The sequence below is a fragment of the Homalodisca vitripennis genome, chromosome 3 (assembly GCF_021130785.1).
Source record: "Homalodisca vitripennis isolate AUS2020 chromosome 3, UT_GWSS_2.1, whole genome shotgun sequence".
Lineage (NCBI taxonomy): Eukaryota > Metazoa > Arthropoda > Insecta > Hemiptera > Cicadellidae > Homalodisca > Homalodisca vitripennis.
The window spans coordinates 46,924,103-46,946,067 of record NC_060209.1 but is presented as its reverse complement, the minus strand read 5'-3'; the positions used below and the strand labels follow the sequence as shown (position 1 = coordinate 46,946,067).

At 37.3% G+C, this 21,965-nt stretch overlaps 1 protein-coding gene across 6 annotated transcripts in view; it reads left to right on the top strand.

The window, feature by feature from the left end:
* The window catches only part of LOC124356859 (dachshund homolog 2), a 209,661-nt gene that overhangs the window by 68,847 nt on the left and 118,849 nt on the right, over positions 1-21,965 (top strand). For 3 of the 6 annotated variants that reach the window (XM_046808129.1, XM_046808127.1, XM_046808126.1), the window contains one exon: positions 5,869-5,996. In XM_046808129.1, coding sequence (XP_046664085.1) covers positions 5,869-5,996 — 128 coding nt within the window. Of the gene's footprint in view, positions 1-5,862; positions 5,997-21,965 lie in introns of all 6 variants that reach the window. The other 3 variants (XM_046808128.1, XM_046808125.1, XM_046808124.1) reach the window with 1 other exon arrangement.

Sequence of the window (21,965 nt, the reverse complement as noted above, 5' to 3'; positions counted from 1 at the left end):
AGTATATACACCATATAGGTCCCTAATTACATAAACATATTAGAAGTCTCAATTAAAGGTTGTCACGACTTGAAAAGTCTTACAGATTAACTCAAAATTATCGGATTTTTTAAAGGGATTAGTAATGTATACATTTCCGTCTTACGTAACTGTTTTTTTACCGTCTAGACGAATAACATAACCTAAAACTGTGAGTAATTTTTTCAATAAAACTCATAAAGTGTTGACCTGCTTTAACGCGCATCATTGCAATCATTATCGTATAGTGTTTATGATATGAATTTGTTAACTATTATGATTTTTAATCTCTCTGAACGATAGCTACATAAACAGGTGAAAATGTGTTGAAGGTAAAACGTAATTAGTAACTGCGATAAAATCTTAGAGCAATTCCCCGATTTTGAGTTTATTTTTATAAAACAGATATATCCGAATTCTGTTCGTGAATCATGTATAAATTATTTTAGGTACTAAATCATAAATTATAGATGGCCCCTGAATCTATGCAAATCCTGTGAATAAAACTGGATTGCACTCTCGGGTAAGTACCAGTAAATTATTTGAAAGATTTCAAGCAACATTAGTATATTTTTTCGGTTGAAATTTCTTTTGATTGATATAGCCTATATTCACTCGTGTAGTTTACAACACAAACAGGCATTTTCAGACATGTGTACCGCATTCTTACTTCAGCCAGTGTAACAATTACGACATGGTTTGTTTAATTAGTCAATATACTCACTACATAAAACAAACATCAATAATACTTCTGGTCAGTGACTAATAACTGTCTCATAAACGTCCGGAGTCTTAATAAACAAAACGAAATGTTGTACCGTATTATGTTACAACATAAACAACTATACGTGAACGTATCTTAAAATGAGGACGTGGAGTTGTCTTTGCCATTTATAACTTTTCCATGATCCAAGCAGAGCCTTGGAATAATTTACTATTGATTTGCGAGACGAGCAAGCGACGTGTGTGTGCCGGCTTGAGTACTGTCTGAAGGTGTGTATCTTCAATCACCAAAGCACACATGGTAATCTAACCAATCATCTTCCTTTCACGTTCCAATTTGGTATCACTTCACCACGTGGGGCTCCAACCCTTCCTTTCTCTGCCGCACAACACACACTGTTTAGTAACATCAGGTTACGTCTCTCTCAGAGGTGTGCACAGTTTTTAACCTCGTCGTTGAGGACAATAAAACGAAGATTTGAATCAGTTCTCTACGTAACCAAAGATTGCCATGATGAAACTTTAAGGAGATTCGGCACTGTAGTAGGTAATTTCTTTATCCTTTCCTTTGTGTGTTTGTAAACATTTAATTGACAGAATAGTTTAGGGGTTTATTAAGTAAATGGTTTTTATTTATAGATTTTGAAATTTGATTAAATGAAAAATCACTCCTTTGTAATATTTTAGGAGTCAAATGAAAGAAATACTATCAATATTTAAAAATTCACGTTTTCCATAATCATAGCTTTAATGCAAGCATGTTAAACATGTAACCTTTATTTTTGTTTAGCAATTAAAATTTCGGTATATACAAAAAATTTAACAGTGATGTAATAGGCAAAATGGGTTCAAATACAAGTACATTTACCTTCTTTACTTAATATCTGATATATTAATATGCAAGCAAGTTCCCACAGTGTTTAAATAAATAATTTATCATTATTATTATCCGCTACATACTAAAATAAATCATAAACGGTGTTAAATCAAAGCTTGTAGCCCATCATAAAGTGCCGAAATATGTATACAAACGGCTTCTTTTACATTATTCCTTCTGAGAACTTAGTACAGGAGAACAATATAACAACACAAATTGTAATAAAACTTTTTTGGGCCTTTTCGTGTTTAGAATCCAAACAAATGAGAAAATTAATCTTGATTAAATCATAAATTATCGGTGTAAAACGTATCTCTTATTATAAACCTTCTAAAAGAGAAAAGATGAAACTCTCCGAATGGAATTTCATGAAAGAGTGGAGTAATTGAAGTCCTTTTCAGTTTACCGAGTAATAACAACGGAGCGCACGGATTCGATTATGCGCTGAATTATAATGAAAAATAAGCAATTATCAGACGAACGGAAAGATTGTTTTTATTGGAAATGAGGTTCGTTCTGAGGAATTCGTCTGATTAAAACCATTTGTTGTTTCGTCCGGTTCTTATATCGCATGAATACGACCCGCGGCTGTCATAACCGGACTGAAAATACATCTGTTACTGGAGCTACTGATTATGCAAACATCGATAAATTTCTGGATAGTGTCGATTTCATAAAATTTAATATATTTATGTTGTACTAACCTAACTATTTACGCTATTGACTGCGCAAGATAAGCATAGAAATAGTAGTAAAAATAACACATAACCTCTAAACAGCTCGTATATATTCATTTAAGAGCTGTTTTGACGAACTTTTTCTGCTTTGCGTGGAAACCTTTTCTGGGAAGAAAATTGAAACCAAATGCATAGTAAGGGAAATATGGAACTGGAGTCTGTAGGTAGAGGCGACAACCAAGGCGGGCGGGGGGGATAAATTACCGTCATAGGGTTTTCAGGATTGGAGGGTGCACTATACTTTAATATGCACGGTATACTCTAAAGAATTTTTTTCTTAATGCAGCATATTCTTTGCTCTTGTGCAGTGTCTCTTTCCGGCTAGCTAGCTGCTGTTATATCCACACACAAGATATACGACGATGTTGTTTATAATGAGCCACCGTTGCGCGATGGTGCAATCTTTAGTAGATGCTCTGTGACAACGATTGTTATGTGCAGATTGTTATTGTAGACCGGCTGTTATTGGACCGAGTAATAACACATAACACAGGTTGATACTGAACAGGACAATCGGTGATCACTGCAGGCGGCTGAAAGACGAGTGTTTATTGGTCCCTACAAACAAACATCTCGCTATTAACCAATAACACCATCTGTTTAAACAGTCCACTACTTTTACTACTCACTTTTATTACTAACTGTTCTCTGTTATCATGCTTCTTGTTTCCTTCTACTTTGGTGCTGGTGCTGTCGTTAGTTTGATTATTTCCTCTGACTTTTAATGCGCTGCTGGGGTCGATATTTTTGTCTTTTCCTGGCGCGCATGGTAGTTCACATTTTCATGCTGTTGGTGGTTTGAAAAGGACATTAAATCGTCGGCTGCTGTTTTGACAATACTTGTTTTACCATTCGGTTCTCCTGTTCTTTTCTTATATATTTTTACTGTGATGTAGAGATTGCAGTAACAATTTGTTTATTCCTTTGTGGTTCCAGACAGTTGAATGCATCTTTTTTAAGGTTTTTTAAGGATTTCCTTCCAACGCCAAGAATGATATTTTTTATTCGGTGTACCAAATATTTAAAAAATATGAAAAAAGGCCCAAACTATTTGCAAACTTGTATTGTGTCCTTGGGAATCGATCCGTGACCTCTCGGTTAGAAAGGAAAGGTCATTATGGTTTTAAAAATAATCACGTGCAATTTCAGTAATATTTGTCATCTTTATAAGCAATAAAAAGCTACAATAAAATAAATTCGGTTTAGAAGCCATAACGTAGAAAGCCATTCTAATGTCCGTGAAATGAAAAAGCTGGAAGCATATAAAAAAAGCACATCCAAACCCGTTTCTGCCGACAGATTCCAGCATTCTGGACGTCCTGACAGATAATAAAACCCAATTACATGTTTATTACCGACAAACCTTCACTGAAAATTTTATTTTAATCGCCTGTTACAAGAGGAATTCCTTGTAAATTAACTTTGGCGAATACAAAACAAAACACGAGAGTTCTTCTGGACTTATAACGAAGCAAACTTCAGAACTTAACTCATTCTAAGTATTTCTTTAAAACCACAGACTTCTACTTTAAATGCCACTATTAACAAGCCAAAAGCACGAATCAGGATTCGTAAGTCCATTACATCGGTGAGGTGGGGGGGGGGGGTTTGATGGAGGGTCCCCGCACCTAGAACCGTTCAGCTCATATCAGGCGAGACCAGCTACTACTCGGATTTATTTTATTGCCCGAAAATCGTTTTATACCGACTATTACACAACCCTAAATGGCCTGTTCCATCTGAGCCTATTGTTCGAGGATCATCTTCGCCTTTCCGTTGTTAAAATTCGATACTTAGCTTCATTAGGACTAGAAAATAAGTGAGTGAATGTAAGTTTGTCTAGAGGTAAAATTAATTAAGCCCCACAATATTTACGCTTGAATTGATATGAGTATTAGATTTGTACGATAAGATTCTTATGGTTCATTCATATTTCTTTGTTGATAAAAAATATGGTGTACTGGTTATAATAGGCTAGGTTAGAAACGCTTCGAGTTAGACAGGTCCCGTTTATTGTTGGTTTTTACTTCGATGTGTCCAACAGACTTGTCCGGTCATGGCGTACAATACTGATGAAACGCAATAGCTCAATTTTCTTTCCAGAATATTTTTTGGATCTGTTTTGAAATCTGCTATACTTGCAAGATAAAGTATATGTAGTTTTAAAAAAATCCTGTAAAATAAGTCTCAATAGCTTAGGTTTTGTTGGGGTAATGTCAAGTTCTTCGTAATGAAACAAACTGCTTTTAGAAACATCCATTTGTGACTTATTTGGATGAACTACTATGTCTAAGTTCCATACTAAGAAATACACGCAAGATTTGATTCCCTGTCGCCTGGTTTGCCAAAATGAAGACAACGATTTTAAATCGTCCATAACAATCCGGCTCGCAAATTTCTGCCATCGTGTCTGGTTATCCACTAAAGAGATTCAACGAGTATGCCATTAAGTAAATAAAACTTATAATTCATCTCGCAGTAAATAAATACTACGACTATACAGAATTTCATATTTGAAATAAGATGGGAATAATTATTAATTATGAAAATTGAACAGTTGATTTTAATTCAACACTTGAGATTGTAATGTGTACGTTAAATTATTAACACAAATAATATTTTGTACTTTTGAGACTGTTACACCAGGTGTCAGCAGGCTCATTATCTTAAATGACAGTCTGTCGATGGACCTGTTAGCACAAAACATTCTTGGTATGACTCGTTTACAGCGGTCTAAACAAAAAGAGACAAAGTGAAGTGGATCTAATCGAAGTTATTACACAAGGGAAGGCGCAGCGCAGGTGGCTGGCAAACAAAAATTGTGTCGACTCACCGCTAATATTGTCACCCAGTGTTAATTGGGCACAGTGATGTGGATGTGCGGGAGACAATGTGGCGGATGTAACGGATCCACGGCAACAATCGCCAACAGTCGGGCAAGAACGATCGCTTCCTCTCAACGCCATATCTACGGTCAACGTGATCATAAAGTGATTTGCGCGCCTTCTCCACACTCAGTCATTGACCGCACATTGTTTAATCGGCTTCTGAAAAAATTCTGGATTCCTGTTGTGATGTGAAATTATCGACCTATAAGTTTGTTACGGCTGTTTTTGAAAAATGCATAAAATAACGCATTCGACTCATATAAATGAGCATTTTACACAATATTATCACTTATTTAACCATCAATTGTATTTTTAATACGGATGAAATGTATACAGTGTTGCATATATAAAATAAAGAAGCGTAGAATTTAGAAATTTAATTTAATTTACAGTTTTACCTCGATTTTTGTTTCACGCTTGAGACATATTCTGATATTAATTGCTCCTTTTCTTTTGAACTAGTGTCCTTTTCCGATCCCCCATTTCCATGCAGCCCACACCATCATCTCAGAATTTTGAATATTCCTAAGTAAATCTCGTATTGTGACCTGTTTAACCTGTTTTCTATTATTTAACTTGGTCCCGGGTTTTACGTCAGTAACTCTCTACCATTGCTCAGTTCCAGGCCGGGACGACCCCCCAAGCGAGCCTCCATCGGTCTAAGTCTGGCGGCCTCCCACCTCTCACATCAGCTCAAGAAGCACCGGTTGGAGAACGGAGACTATCCGGGCTACGAGAACGGACATCTGTCTGGTGAGTCAGTCTTTATATATTTCATATAGTTTATATAGAAATGGTTTGATTTCATGAAATAATTATATTTTTGAATAGTGGTTAGGTTGAGTGAAATAAGACATGTCTACCTCGACCACTACTCGCGCCCTTTTTTTTTTTTTTTTTTTTTTTTTTTTTTTGTTCTCTTAGGACAAGAAGCTTATAAATTGCACTTAGTCCTGTAAGAACCTTTGCGCTGCTTCCGGAGTGATAGGATATTCAGGATGGGTAAGGTTATGGAGTAGGGGGCCGCCTCCTATCGAGATCCATGAGGAAGAATTAAGGCACTACATCTCAAAGTCATCCTGGAAGAAGGGGAGGCCAGCTCTGAACGAGCCTCTACAGTCAAAGTAGGCAGGGGGTGGCACACCCTTGTTGAGGTTAACAAGAACCTCTGAGGTAAGGGAACAAATCCCACCAACTCCAACAGTCATCTTCCACAGTAGATTAGACCTATTGAATTGCCCATGAACCCCAGAACCTCAACATTTGCGGTTAGTGATGTGCCGCTACTGGACATCCATAAGGTGGCCCAGATTGAAGTGGCACATCGGTTTTTGCTGTGCCCAGTGGTGGGTTCAACTGGTAGGTATAAACCAGCCAGAAGTGATCCCTACTGGGTATACTCGCGCCCTTAGCGCATCCTCTTTGTATTCGATGAATACTTGACTAATAATTTTAACTGATTTTTCAAAAGTTTAAAAATTTAGTTTGTATTTCCTTCCTCTTTGTGATATTTCACTCGGTCTTAAAGATGTATGTTTCCCCCACCAAACGTATATTGCTCCTCCTTCCAAGAGCAATAGTCTATTCTGTTGCTTATTACGAGCGATAAATGTAAGTAAAAGCAACCAGGAGATTTGAAAAAGGAATCTTATACTTTGTATAAAAATGAACTACTCTATAAAGAGATTTCGGATAAGCGAGGTACGGATACCGCAGTACAGATGTCAAGTAAGTGGCCGGTGGGAGATGTTTTCTATGCAGATGAGGCCGCGGTCCGGGTCCCACGCCGAGGTTGTCACCACATCGTTTGTCACGGGCGCGTGTACGGAATACCCCACCCCCACCCACTACACCCCTCGCCGTCTCAGCCGCGAGGCATTCTTATCGGAAAGTCAGCAAGTTTTCAAAATACCTGCTGCACCCTTTGTAGCTATAAACTGGCTTCCGCGATCCAACGACTTCTTGACATTCCCCATCGCGACACGTGGCGGTCGTTTTACAACGAGCGATAATAGTCTTAGGGATAGTTTATCGATAAACGAACGCTTAACCTATTTTCCCGGAACTTATAATCACTTATAATATTTTAAACTGCTGCCCATAGTTTAACTTAGCCTGGTCCTTCATGGAAAAGAAGGAAAAGACAAACATCGTAAACTTAAATAATAAAAAATGTAACAGACAGTAAGGTAGATTTGAAAACATTTCAATGCTTAATAATGTTGATTAACTCAAAATTAATTTAACTTAAGTACCTTCCAGTTAAATAATTTTTATTTTTTATTTTAACTAGAGCCCATGTTACCTTCTATCGAAGGGAAGGCTATTCATTTTATTTCACATTTAACTTAAAAGGTTATCATTAAGTTGAATTACCTACTCTGTTACATTTTCTGCAAATGTGTATTTTGAAATCCGTCAGCAACAATACGATGTGTTAGCATTAAAAAATTTACTACTACAAGGTTTGCATGTGTTAACAGTTTGTCTCATGAAGGTATATTTTAGCCCAATTTTATTTAGTAAACGTAAAATAAAAGGAAATTCAGTCTTAAAAAAGTTTGGTTCAGTTACACAGTGTAGTGATATGAATAAATCAATCTCTTACGTGCAAATTTTCACCCCATTATATTCGCGCTGTAATATACTGGAACATATTCTAAACGAGGAGTTCAGAAGAAAGCAAAAACAACATACTGAAACTTCACCACCACTGTTTCCATTTCTTGGTGGAAGTCAAACATTGACAGTGTTGTCCTATCCGGTGGAGAAAGGATTTCACGTGGCGTTGTTTAGCTTTACTTGAACACAAATATGGGCTGTAAACAAACGGCGGTGGGCACAAATACGCAATGTCGCCCCTATGTTGATAGTTGGAGCAATCAAGCTCCCTATAATTACATCACGGCTCATACACACTATTGATAATATTGTTACTGTGCCGGGTCGGTTTGTATTTGCCGTAGCTTAGCCATTGTTCGACACACAAACACTGTACGTTTGTGGGGTCTTGGCATAAAACCCGATAGTGGGAACCGCGCGCGCACGCACGCACACTGACCACACTGCGCGGCGTGTCACGGCGATCGACCACTTGCAAGTTTATGTTTCATCAAGGGACAGTTCATATCGCCTTTATGCCGTAATCGATGGTGCGCTGCCACCGCTCATCTCAAAGCCGTATTTGCACCGCGCTGAAATTTGACCACAAAGCGTCCCGGTCCGATATCGAAGCTACTCTTTGGTTGTGGATTGTCCTCAGTCGATAATACTAATATTGCTATCAGGCGGTTATCCACTTGGAATTCCAGTTCTCCATGGAGGTCTCTTCCTTGCAGAATTCAATTTTTTTCTCAGAGGCACGAAGGCAAAATATCATTCCTCCCCCTCCCCTCGGTTTTAACAGTTATTACAATCTAACATATTCTTTCATCAATTAATGTTCTCTCCTAAAACCCTTACAGTACGTCTTGTCGGCTCGTTGAGGAGGAGTTATACTCGAAGAAGTCATTAGACCGATGATTGATATGGTGACATGCCCCGCCCACAGTCAACACAAGACCCTCTAATTGTTTACCTCTCCCATTCAACTCTGTTTGCCAGCTTGTCTTTCAACTCCAGAATTAACAATGTTCCACCGGTGTGCCGCTGCCGTCCTGTGTGTTTAGCTGTCTCTACGAGTACACTGGGCCAGTCAATACACCGGGTCGACTCTATTGATTGGGTTCGCACACTCATTAATGCCATTAACAACCAATTCGATGTGGTGGCAGGTATAACACCGAGTAGGAATTTATCTTGATCTTCACGCTAACAAATTAGTTGATTGCTGTTTCTCACACAAATTAGAATAATTTTCTTACTTCTCAGTAGTTTAAAGCATGACATTTAACAATGTTTAAGCAAATTACGTATTTCTTAGAAGTGGTAGTGGAAAAACAATTTAATATTTTTTTCAAATTTGAATATTGTGCAAAATTGTATTTCTACGAAAGCCTAAAAAATACATTACTATTCTCAGCAGAAAACTCTATAGAAAATCGCCATCTTTGAGTAGATTTAGTTGTTTTATCATTCCTCCCCTCCACTCCCACATTAACCTGCACTCTTCTTCATTTTCGCTGACCAAAATGAGTGGCTAGGAGGAATGTAACCACGTTTAGGACCGCAGCACGTGGACGTCGGGCTAGCCGCTGACTCTGCGGTCAGCCACACGCCACCGGTTCCTATTATGGTTATTATTGATTAACTTGAACTGTAATTCACTCCTGGCTATGAGTCACGCATCCATTCCGAGACGCGGTTTGGCGTGTCACACTGTAGGTTTTCATTTGTTGGATGTACAAACAGCTGTTTATACGTTATATCCCATCATCTTTGGAATGTTTTGATGAAATTTTGATATCATTCTAAAACACGATAATCAAAGACAACGTTTCATATTCTCTCTAATTGTGACTGAAGCGTCATAGGATTTATCCCTTGGCTTGTCATAAATCTTAAACAAAAAAGAAAAAAATTAATAAATTTTAAAACATTCCAAATGGAGGAAAGGGCATAATGTTTGTATTTACCACTCTTGACAATAATCTTACGCTCTGCCTTGTTTTGATTCAAGCAAAGATTTTTTTATTTGAGAAGGGAGAGTAGTTTTAGCTTATTAGATTTAAAAAAATAATAATTTAAGATATTTACCATTGTGATATAAAACCTGAAACACCTCGTTTCAGAACGTTTATCTACCCCTCCTTCATGTCCCAATAAAATACTTAATTAAGACTTTTATTTTTTTATAACTGAGGGGAGGAAAACACTATTTTTAATTATGAGGTTAAAAAAGTTACAAAAGTAACATTATAACGAATTGAGTTCGCTTGCCTCCATCAAATCAAAACATAACCGATGGTGTGTTTGTGGATTACATATTTTAAACGTGACACAGTTTAAAATTCGCGCGCCGGATGGTTGTAACATTAGTTTAACGCTTTCGTGTGAATAGTGTAAATGTTTTTGTTGTATTTCGTGACTTGTATACTAATTTCTTTTATACTATAACTAAATAATGGAGAGACATCCCCGAAATATGTACCGTAACTAAGAAGTGAATTCATTACTTTTTTTAAAAATTGAATGACGAAGGAAACTCTAATTGATTGAAATTTCAACATGAAAGGAATATTCAAATGACTTTTTTGATGTTATATTGCGTGTATAAAATTGAGGAAAATGCACAAGTAATGCACAGTGTGCACAGAGCACTGAGACAGTTGTAGTTCTCAACCGGACATGTGAATCGTATATAATTGATGGCATTATATAGACGGCCATCGTCTCTCCCCCAGTCAATAGTCTGTAGTCTCCCCACATTAATCTGGAGGGCACATAATCTCAAGACGTCACCTTCTCGGTTTATAGACTTGGACAAACTCAATCAGCTGTTTATAGCCTATCACACCTGTTTATGATTGTTTATGATATTGGATTCACGGGACGCACTCTGCTCGGTGTACACTGGGTGTGAGCAAACATGTACAGTCCTGGCCGAGGGCTGAGTACTAAACTTGCGGCTGTCTTGAGTTGTTCACTTGATGAGGTAAACTCACCTGAACGTTGCGTTTATGTTTTCTGCAGATAAAGCCTACTAGTTTAATTTTGTAACGAGATCAGTGTTGCGCAAAGCTGTAATAATAAATAATTAGAGTATAAAACACAATTAATTGTAATATTAACAATCTCATAATACAAAATAATCTAGTATCATAAATATCCCATTGACATATTTTAGATACAATAATACTACAGTAAGTTTAACGTTTTTCAGATATTGTTCGACATTGGGTAACGTGTATCACAGTTATGGCGTACACTTTCTCATTCTTTACTTTATTTATTACCTTTTCACATTTATCTTATTTTAAATATATCTTGTAATTTCAAAAATTATATGTTTTTTTACAAATTTATGATTAATTTAAATTGCAAATGTTTTTTTGGAATCAATTTTTTGGCCCTTCCATACTTGCCAACAAGGGTACTTTTCTTGTGTCCTACAGCTCTCTCTGACCAACCTTTGAACAAATAAAAACTCCTAGAATCTCGCGTAATATGTCAAAATTGCAAAAGGCAAGGTAGGGTTGGATGAATAAATAAATAAATAAATAAATATACATATATATATACATCCGGAACAAAAATTATACAAAAATAATTTTACGAATTTGACAGTAAATTGTTATGTTGGTGAGTGATGTGAGGTCCCACATTTAATAGACAATAGACACAGAATACACTGGTAGATCAGTCCATGCCGATTATAATGGATTGTTGCATTAGATAAAGATGAAGGAAAGTGATTGTGCTGTTGAATTTCCTGAAAGGAAATCTTGTTAGCGTCGAAAAGTGTCCGCAGAGATAACCGGCGGGTATTAAATTGCCATTACAGACGCGATGTAGCGTTCGTCGATGAACGCTTCGCTACGGCAGCGGCAGCGGCATTGAGACACACAAGTAGACAGGGCCGCGTATCAAAGTAAGATTCAATAATGGCGTGCCTCAACAAAGACTTAAACAAAGGCATTGCCCCTCCTTACCGAGTAATTAAGCATAATTATCGCAAGTTGATTGTGAAAAACACCCCCTCCCCACGTAACAGCCCTTAGTTGAAAAACAACGCCAGATATGGTCGTTTCTCATATTATGCGATACGGTGGCAACCCCTTTTGTTTTAAATATCCCTTAGTCATGCGTCCCTTAAAAGGGTGAAAATGGAATCCGACCATATAGCCTCGCTTGGACGCTTCCTTAATGTACCGCCCGCCGACTTTCCGTTTAGTCTGTCTGTCTGTCCGTCGGTTTGATGCTCTTTTATGTGTTATAAACACGCCATTGTTCCGAGGTTATCTGTGTGGGGATACATCAGCGTTGTGTGGTAATGTTCTCACTTAGATCTCTCTCTCCTATTGTCATTTGTGAAACGTCTTTTATGTGACATAATGTGTGTTTTGTAGTTGTTTCATTGATTGAAAAAACAGTGCAATAAAAATGATATGGTAAGAAATCAAGTTAAAAGTAAGTGCGTAGCTATTTTGTTAAGTACAATTTAATAATTGTAAAAATAATCTTTATTTACAGCAAAACGTGATCATATCTTTTTTTTAAATAATGTGAATACTAAGGTTTCCTAATAAAATAGGATGATGATCATTTTAATAATATTTCAACACATAACATCTTTACGAACAGATTAGTAAGAGTTTAAAATATGCCTTTTTTGAAGATTATAATTCAAGAAAGAATGGTTATATTTTATATTCTATTTTGCATAGGTTTTCATTAAAACGGTGTTTATCTGTCGAGGAATTGAAAATTAGTCTTTCAGTTTGACCTTTGAACTGAACAAATGTACCTGGCGCAGAAGAACAGCCAGAAATAAATCGCAAAGGAGTGGGTGCAGGGACAGAACAGCAGGCGGATGTGTAAGCGGGTTAACAAACATTAGCTGTACAATTTGGGCGGGGGAGGTTGGTAAAACTGCGGGCGCGGACAGCAGTGGCGGTCCACTGCAAACAGACGTGGGCTATCTAAATCAGGCCGCCACCTTAGTGCAAATTAATCGCAGTCCTAATGGAAACTGAGGTTAATTGTCGTGGCTTCTCGCCCGCGCGCCATTTCATGTATTGCACATCTTGTCATTTCACAGCTGGCAATGCTTTTCGAGATATATAATACGGATTATGTTTTTTGTAAATAAGAACAGAAATTATCAGCAAAATACATATTAAAAATGTTATTTGTTACCAATTAAGAATTATAAGTTAAATATTTAATTTCTTGGTGATTTAATTTTAAAGTGAGATAACAACACGAATCCCCACTGTAATTTAGATATTCTTTTTCGTACCTTTATGTACTATTACGTTACAATTATTAACACAAATAATATATGATTGTGTTAACGTTAGTTATATAGTTAATCGACATCTTTTTATAGTAATTCTAAAAAAACGAAAAAGGTCCTTGCAGAAAAATACGAGTCATCTTAAAAGTCTTAGATGTGGTTTATATTGTTTGTTGCAAAGTGAATCGAACAGTACCAACAAAACAAATATAAAAATGCACAAAACTTTAGGAGAAATCAGGAAATAAAAAGTGAAAACTCGTTATACCACGTAAGCATAGGGTTCTCCATAATGACGAGGTTATTTTTTGCCGGGTTATGCAGTACGTGTTATTATTTATTATTGGCTGAGCATAAGCGAAGCCTATCACTTGAATAAGGGGCTGGAAAATTACATTTCTATCAGTTTGTCTATTTATCTTTAAGTATGCTCGTACGGCATCTCGGAAACAAACTGACTTATAGACTAGACATTTTACATGAAGCTTCGTTTCTATATAGGCAACACGATAACGTTTCATTTAACCCCCATAATACGGATAAGATCTGAACCATGATGGCAACGAGATAAGAGGAGATTAAATAAATGTGAAAACAAATAGAGTTCAATAATGGAGTGGAAAGTCAATGTTAAAGATTCATGACAACTTTTTTGAGGGCACTGTTGCGTAGTAAGAAAAAAATTAATGAATCCTGAAGCAACAATATTTTGAGAAGAATTCCATCACCAGACTTGAAGTTTTCTACATAAAAAGAACGTGTTCTATGAGGTGGATGTCCAACCTTGGAAAATTCTCTTTTGTCTGCCGGGGATGTAACATTTTTTCTCTATCCTTTCCTGTCCGTAAGACATTTCAAAAATGAAATGAGCTATATCCTTGAAACGCTGCATCGAAGCCTGTTTACGCGATACGTGGTTCTACTTTGTTATTCTAAGATTTCGAGGTGTAATGGAGGAAATCAAGTGAGCTGTGCTGGAGGCTCAGTCGCACCGTATCAGGTACTAGGGAAAGGATAACACCCGCTCTCTCACGCGGGCTTATCTCGGAGCTAATTTAATCATTACGCAAGCGCACAAACAACCCAGTTGGCTTGGCGTGTGTATACAGCGAGTTTATTTAGTTTATTCTAGTAAGCACAAATAACACCATAACTCAAAAGCTGTTTTGCAGCATAAATTACCAGCCGGGTAATTTACAAGTGTACAATCTAAATAAAAGCACAATTAAACCCTAGATTAGCGTGTTGGGAGGAGGTACTACTGTTTGCTTACGGTGCTTGCACGCGCGTGCTGCTCTTGATTCTTTGTTAGTGGACTAGCTATGTGATTTTCTGTTAGATAAACAACTATACCGCAAAAAATATCGAGATTTTATGCTGGTAAAGGTAGCAAATCGAGTGGAATAGGACGAGGTTCAGTCTAAGCATTAACGTAGTGCTAAATGTATTCAACTTTGTTTTAAAATAATTCAATTTGGCAACAATATGTAGAGCACGTATACTCAGCGTTAACTAGGAACCTAATAGATATGCTATGAAGTTGAGCATTGATTAACTTATATGTAGAAATGGTTCACATATTTAAAAAATACACATTTATTTGTACGACAGTCTAGGTAAATATCGATATCCGAATAGAAAACTTACTTTTTCGTAATTCAAATTTTTATTATTTCAATGGCCAGTCGTTACACTCACGTTTTACGTTATGGAATGAATTTAGGAAAGTTCAGACCTTGGTGAACTAAATCTAGTGATCTGGATTTCCACCCAATGAGTAAAACCACTGATCCATACACCACTCCTCTTGTGGGCAATAAAACAGTTCACAACTGGAATTAAATTAAAGCCACCAATTAATTAAACGCCTCCAATTAATTAAGCAATGAAAGTCAATGTTCCTTGTATAATGTTTGGAATGGCGCAGGTGTCTACCTTACGCCTCTTTTCCTCGGGTGTTTTTCCCAGCAGCGTCGTTCACAAGGTGAAGTTTTATTGTTTCTTTCTCTTCAATTTACTCTAATTGTGCTGATTTCCACACATGGTACTCTGCAATAGGCATAATTAATGGGCGTCTGTCTATCCGGAGGTTAATTAATTAACAGAGTAATGGTCGGGAGCATGCAACAGTGAAGTGTGTCTGGCGCTAGCACGGAGCGGCCGTGGCGGCCACAGACAGCTCGGATGCAGTGTATAAATATGGATGGAGCCGTAGTAGTCTGTTTGATTCCTGCTGACAATAAACAACAGAGTGGAGGAGTGGAACTCCTGGTGCCCTTTCGGCGCGGGCGGCAGGACCCTTCCTAGCCAGCTCACTGGGTCAATAGGGCGTGCGTCACGTATCGACTCTTCTACTGGTCACACTGTCACAGTTCATAGTACTACAGTTCTACTACTTTTTGTTGGCTACTTAGTATTTCATCCAAAACACCCATATAAGTACATTAATCTTTGATTAATGTATGAACCATTTTAACGTCACATTCTGTACTATTAGTCCGCTGTGAAAACGTACCGGTTAGACAAAACGATGATCAGCGTGTTGTACTTATAAGTATTTGAATTATATCTGAGGTTTTGCCAGCCCTAAATGTTTTATTTAGACAAACGCTGTGGTGGTGGTGTTCGTTTCAATAATCGTTACTTATTCAACAACTAACACTCTTTTATATAATTTGTTTATATGCCATAATAACATAGATAATTACTTTAAAAAAATGTATACATGTAGCATTAAAAGGTGTGTTTAAAAACATACATTTTTTACCCTTCTCTATTACTTTATACAAATTCACTATTAAATCAGTTCATTTATTTTTATTCATTCAATCGATTACAAATATTAAGTGAGGTTTCTGAGGCTATAATAAAATTTTAAAATTCTATATGTGTATTAAAACACATTTTTGTATTAAATTGTGTGGAGTATTATCATAGTGTAATCAAGAGCTAGTCGTTCTGCCTGCCAAAGGTATCATTATATCATAACACGTCACTTACTTAATTGCCATATTCCTTGCCATAATACATGCCTTTAACATTGTCATTGGCAAATTTCATTTATTAGTCAATTACAATTTGTATTACTTCGTTGATTCTTAACACTTACAACGGATCAAATAATAATTATTTATATTTTACCTTTAAAAGAAAATTGCACGTTTAAGTTAGTTGGAAAACAAGCTTAAGGAGCATCAGAATGATTTGACGTTAACATTGAAAGTTACAAGGTCACTTATAGTTAAACCGATTATGATAGTTTAAACGGGTTGCCATTCACTGACCCGCAGCAGTGGGCACAATATTTGCGGATCAGCTGATGCTGCAAAGTCCAACACAACAGGTGAGGGGTCTCTGATTGTAGGCGTATCCTGGGGGGAGGAAGTCCGCAGTTAACTCTAATCGTCCTGATTCTGCGTCCCTGTTTCCTCTGCGAGCGCTGCCGACGTTATGGTTGTCATCCCACACTGCGACTAGTGGTAGACTACTAGCATCACTGTCGACTGCACCGGGTCCGATACTAATTGGATAGGAACGAACCGATTAATTTACTCCTATCCTGTTTGTTAGCCGGTGTTTGCCCCGATAATTGCGCGGACGCTGTAGGAAATGATCAGAACTGGTAGAAAGTCTCCTGAATCGCCGTGGGAAGTCGGAGATGAGAATTGTTCTTGTTAGCGTTAGCTCAGTGTTAAACTATAATAATAGGTGATACTGATACATGTATTATAACGGGATGTGAGGGGTCAGCATCTTCTAAATACAGTTATTTGGTTACTCCTGAAATGTTTAGTTTCATTTCGTTGTGGAATAACTTATGCTTCAGACAAGCATCGTACAGTATCGACATAACCGAATCTTGACTTGATTAAAACGCTGCACAAGCTCTTTGAAATTACATAAGAAATCGAAGAAAAATATATCTGTCATAAAAATATTGAAACTCTTAATCGCTCAGCGTCTTTGTAACAGCAAGTTGGAACAACCATAACATGCTCCTTTGCTACAGACCTTGCGTAACTTATCAGGAAATCCTGTTGAGACGTATTATTGGTTCGTATCTCAATAATATTTGTTTATGTAAAAGTGTAACAATCTATAATTATTATGACAGATTAGTCTCAGGTAACATAGTAGTTAGCTTTAAAGCCCCCCCCCCATCACCGGTCTAGAAACTTGGAGTTCAAAAGATTTCCAAGGACTAGCAAAGTCGGTTTTGGTTATTGTGAGAAGGATACTTGTAGATCCATATCGTCTCAAAGTATTTGACTTCGTGCGTCGGAAGATGAAGTATTTCTAAACATCCTTGAGGTATGTGTTGCCTAATTGAGGAAATCACCGTCATTCATCCTAATCCTTCTCGTCTCACTATTAAAGCCCTGAAATCTCGAAAAATCCAGTAAAGGCGAAGCCGGGCATTCTTACATAGAGGCTGCAATGTCTCCAAAGGTCTTTGAAAGGAAGAAAACCGTCCCTGTTGGGAATCATCCTAAAACACTGTTGGGAATCATCCTGTTGGGTTTAGGATCCCTAAAACACTATCTACAACTAGAATCCTTACAACATTGCAGCAGCGCTTCAGATCTTATATCTTTAGATGCACGAATTAAATTGTGTAGTTCGATACGGATAAAGTGTTACACAGACTAACAAAAACTATACATACAAAAACGTAAATCTCAAACCGAGACAATTGGGCAATTACATAATCTTAGGATGGACTTTTAGCAACATAAATAGTCATTCCCTCTTCATTTTCCGTATCTTTTACCAATCGCCAAAAAAAAACTGACACGCTTTTACAAAGAAAACATAATGCATCGTCACATGTTTGAATCACAAAGTCGTGCTCTGGCCAGGTAAGGTATACACGGAGATATCGGTCGCGATACTGTACCCAGATGGTGGAAAGATCGAGCTAACTAAGTGGAACGGCCAATCCCAGAAACTCCACAAAAAGTGACGTCGTGTAACTCAATACCAATATGTGCCAGAGAAGGGTTTTGCTCGAAACTCAAGAGACTTTCACAGGTCGATAGGTCGTTCACCTACAAATGTAAATTTTGGTATTGTGTGTTTTCTTAACTCGACGTTTCTTAGTATTTAACTTAAATAATTTAATACAAATGGCAAAGAAAAAATCTCAGAATAAATAATATGAGGTTTTAACATGTGACTTAGTCATGTTAAACACATTCAGATATAGACTTAAAATGTTTAATACAACCTCATCGAGGCTTATTACGCAATAAGGGGTGTGGATACTCTCCTACATTGTAATAAAAATAAAGAAAGGCGAAGAATGAAATATATGAGTCTGAATTAACATTGCTTTAATACTGTCTCCAACTAGAATGACATGATGCTCATTAAACTCAATTATCTTAGGCTTTCCTCCGAACCAGGTTGGGTAAAAATCATCAATTTAGAAGAAAATGGTGATATTTGAATATGTTAATTTTTGTATCTGAAAATATATCATATTACGTATTTTATTTATTTCTGGACAAATATTACATAAAACAAATAAACAAAACAATTTCCTGAATCTCATGGAAGTAGGTAGTGATGATTTTATAGCATAAAAATTCATTTTGCATATTTAATAAATTTACTATTGCACATTAATTACATTGAACAATAATAAATATATATTTCAGTATTCAGTATTTTGTTTCACTGTATCCAGAGATTTCATAAACATTTGTCTAGCCCAAGCAAATATACGTGATCGCTTAATTTGATACTAAAGTGACCACGATATAAGTAATTAATTATATTGATCGATAGTATACAATGGCGGTAGCTGTGCGTCACAGTACAGTTTGTCTAGCCCGTGCTCATTGCGACATATCGAACAGATCATTAGTAATAACACAAATGTTGACACAGAGCAGCGTGATCAGTTTAGGTGGATAGTTTGCTTTCCATTAGTACATCACTGGTTGGCCAGTCAGGGTAGTTTCTCTGTAAACTGCGATCTCTTGTGAACTGTCACTAGCAACGCATAGCAAATCCTGTCTTTATAGTAGCAAATCCTCGTACTTTGCTAGCTTTGGCACTTATTGAAATAATGAGCTATTATCAGAAAGGTATATACAATTCGGTTTTGGTTACATATTTGTCTGAATCGATTAAATTATCATCGCTTGGAACAAAACATTTTGCAATGGTGGAGAACATCACACAAATAAATGATGTGGTTATAACTTTTGTAATTTCAAACCAATGAGATCCGGTCAAAATATACGCAATTTAGTTTTTAGGGTACGTCTATGACATTTATGAGTAAAAAGACAAAACTCGGAAAAGACTGAAATTCACTAAGTTAAAATGCTATGGTTACAGCATTTATTTTCTTTACAGAGTAAAATCCCCTTTTAGGCCGTTCTCATAGAAAATTGGCCTAAGCGAGGATCTTATCCTCACAGAAAAAGGGGGAGAGCTGGCAAAGTATAAGGTCGACAGACTGATAAATTGTGAATCTCCGACAATTTCTAACTGAGACCCAATGTCCGACGCCCTAGCGTGCTCGACAACCAGTTCTCCTGAAATGGTCACGTTGGTGATCAAGATATACGGTTTTTATGAGCCTTGCAGATAGATGCTACAAGTAAGTTGGTAGTCTTGCAAAGAAACTATCAACAAAAGTTATTTGCCAAAGTACTGTATGTCTTTCCTAGAGGTTGATATACAGTCTCGGATATGATAAGCACTCGCGGTGTTTAGACTGGACAGAACCGTCTCATGTGGGCGACAGTTTGGTCCTCTCTAATTATACAGTCATCCTCTCCAATTGTCCGGCGACACCGTTTGGGTGTGGTTTGTTATCGCACTGACATCTCTTCCGCGTGGCTGCAGCGAAATCCGAGTCTCCAGATCGGGTGTCTTCGGCGCTTGTGAGGTCTGTCCGAGTGAAAACTGCCGTTTGATTCCCCAACTGTCCGGCCAGTCCGATTGTGGCGCTCTCTTCTGTGTAATGCGTAGTGTCAGTTTCGACAGCTCCGAAGAACGGGCAAGAGAATTATGGGTCGATAATTTGTTTTTCCATGTTACGATCCTTTCAGATAACTGCCGAAACCCGTCCGATTGTGAGACCAAGGTCGGAGATCCGGCCGTCTGTGTGAGACAGGTGATTTGGTTTTTAGAAGAGATAAAAATCTATTGCCCTTTTTGTGGATTGGAAATAAAACTAATATATCAATGTTTCGCAAAGTGCAATAGTCGATGCGAATTTATTAACATGTACCTTAGAACAAGGGAAGAATACATTATCCTATTTAAATAATCCAAAACAGATAGATAGGTTAACTGTTATTTCAGAAAAGGATGTAGTGAGTTCTGTGGTAGATGAATTACTAGTGCAATATTTTAAACAAAGTGAATTTATAATTTTATTTTTAGAATTACTCTAACGCTTATCCCAACACAGTCTAATCATAACAACACTGGCTACGAATGCAATCTCGCTTTGATTAAGCTAAAGTGGCTTTCCTGAATTATTCATTAGAATTAAAATATTTAGTTGGCCTTAATGGGTAATATTTTATTTATTTAGTTCTCAGATTACATTTTTATACCTGTCGAATAAATTCTGAAAACGTATAAGAAAGTAGTGCCACAAAGATGAAAGTTATGTCTTGATTTCCATATTTTTTAACATTACTATTCTGTGAGTTTTAAATTGTTGGTATCAGTGGGGCGTCTCTAATATATTTAGACTTTCCCAAACACTCATGGTTGAGATTTAGGTAAATAAGTATCGATAGAATGACGAGTGTATAGAGCGCACACCTACAGAGGACAGGGGTCACGTGGCTAGGGAGAGACGAGGTCAGTAGAGCCCATAAATACTCATCACTCGCCCATTACGCTATTAGACTATCAGGCTTCTTGAGTAGGGCTTGGCTTGTGCTACGTGCCGCAATGTCTTATAATGCCAGTGGCATCCCTGCAGTGCCCTGACTTGCTTGCAATGCAACTGTAGCGAATATATCAAAGGAACAGAAATAAATTGCCAGCAATTTCATGTACAGGTCTACACACGATGTTGGAAACACGCAGTGGTTTATGTAAAGTTCAGATTTTAGAGTTAAAACCCAAGGTTATAGATTGCAAAACTGAGGGTACTCAATACCCTGTACTGAGGGTACTGGGGGGTAATTTTTCTCCGCTTTGAGTTTGAACGCGTATTGAAATGACTGTGTTTGCATTGGGGCTATCAGACCCCTAAGAATTTTCATTACAAAAGGAACGCAGACCACAATGCCAAAGACGGTCTTTTATGAATTTTGTGACGGTGGGAAAATGAAAGATAGCATCTTGAGATTACCACAGGCCAACTCTCATCTGACAACGTTGTTTGGAAAGTGATCTCTGACAGGCAAACTTAGGACAGCATCTCTGGATATGCTGAAAAAAGGGAAAAAGGAAGCCTCAGTGATGCTTAATCGAATATTATACGAGCCCTCTGTCGGACTTAATAGGCACCCTCTTGAAGTAGTGCAGAAGCAGTCTCGAGAGGGAGTGATGCCTGGGTTGGTAAGGGTTTAGTGGGTGCGAATCACACTCAGCAGCGGAATGCTCGTACACTGACTGAGCATTAGCCTTTTCTCCATGGTCGTAAAATACGTTTTTTGACGAAGTGTGCTATGTTTAACCGTTCGGAATTCTGTTCGATTCATATTTTGGCATTCTGCATATTTGACCACCGCCATAGAAACTGGAACAACTGTTCATAGCGCGATCCGACGTCCTGGCCTAGTACTAACATTGACAGAACCTATTAAGACAATAACACATTCTGTTGACAGGGTATAGATGAA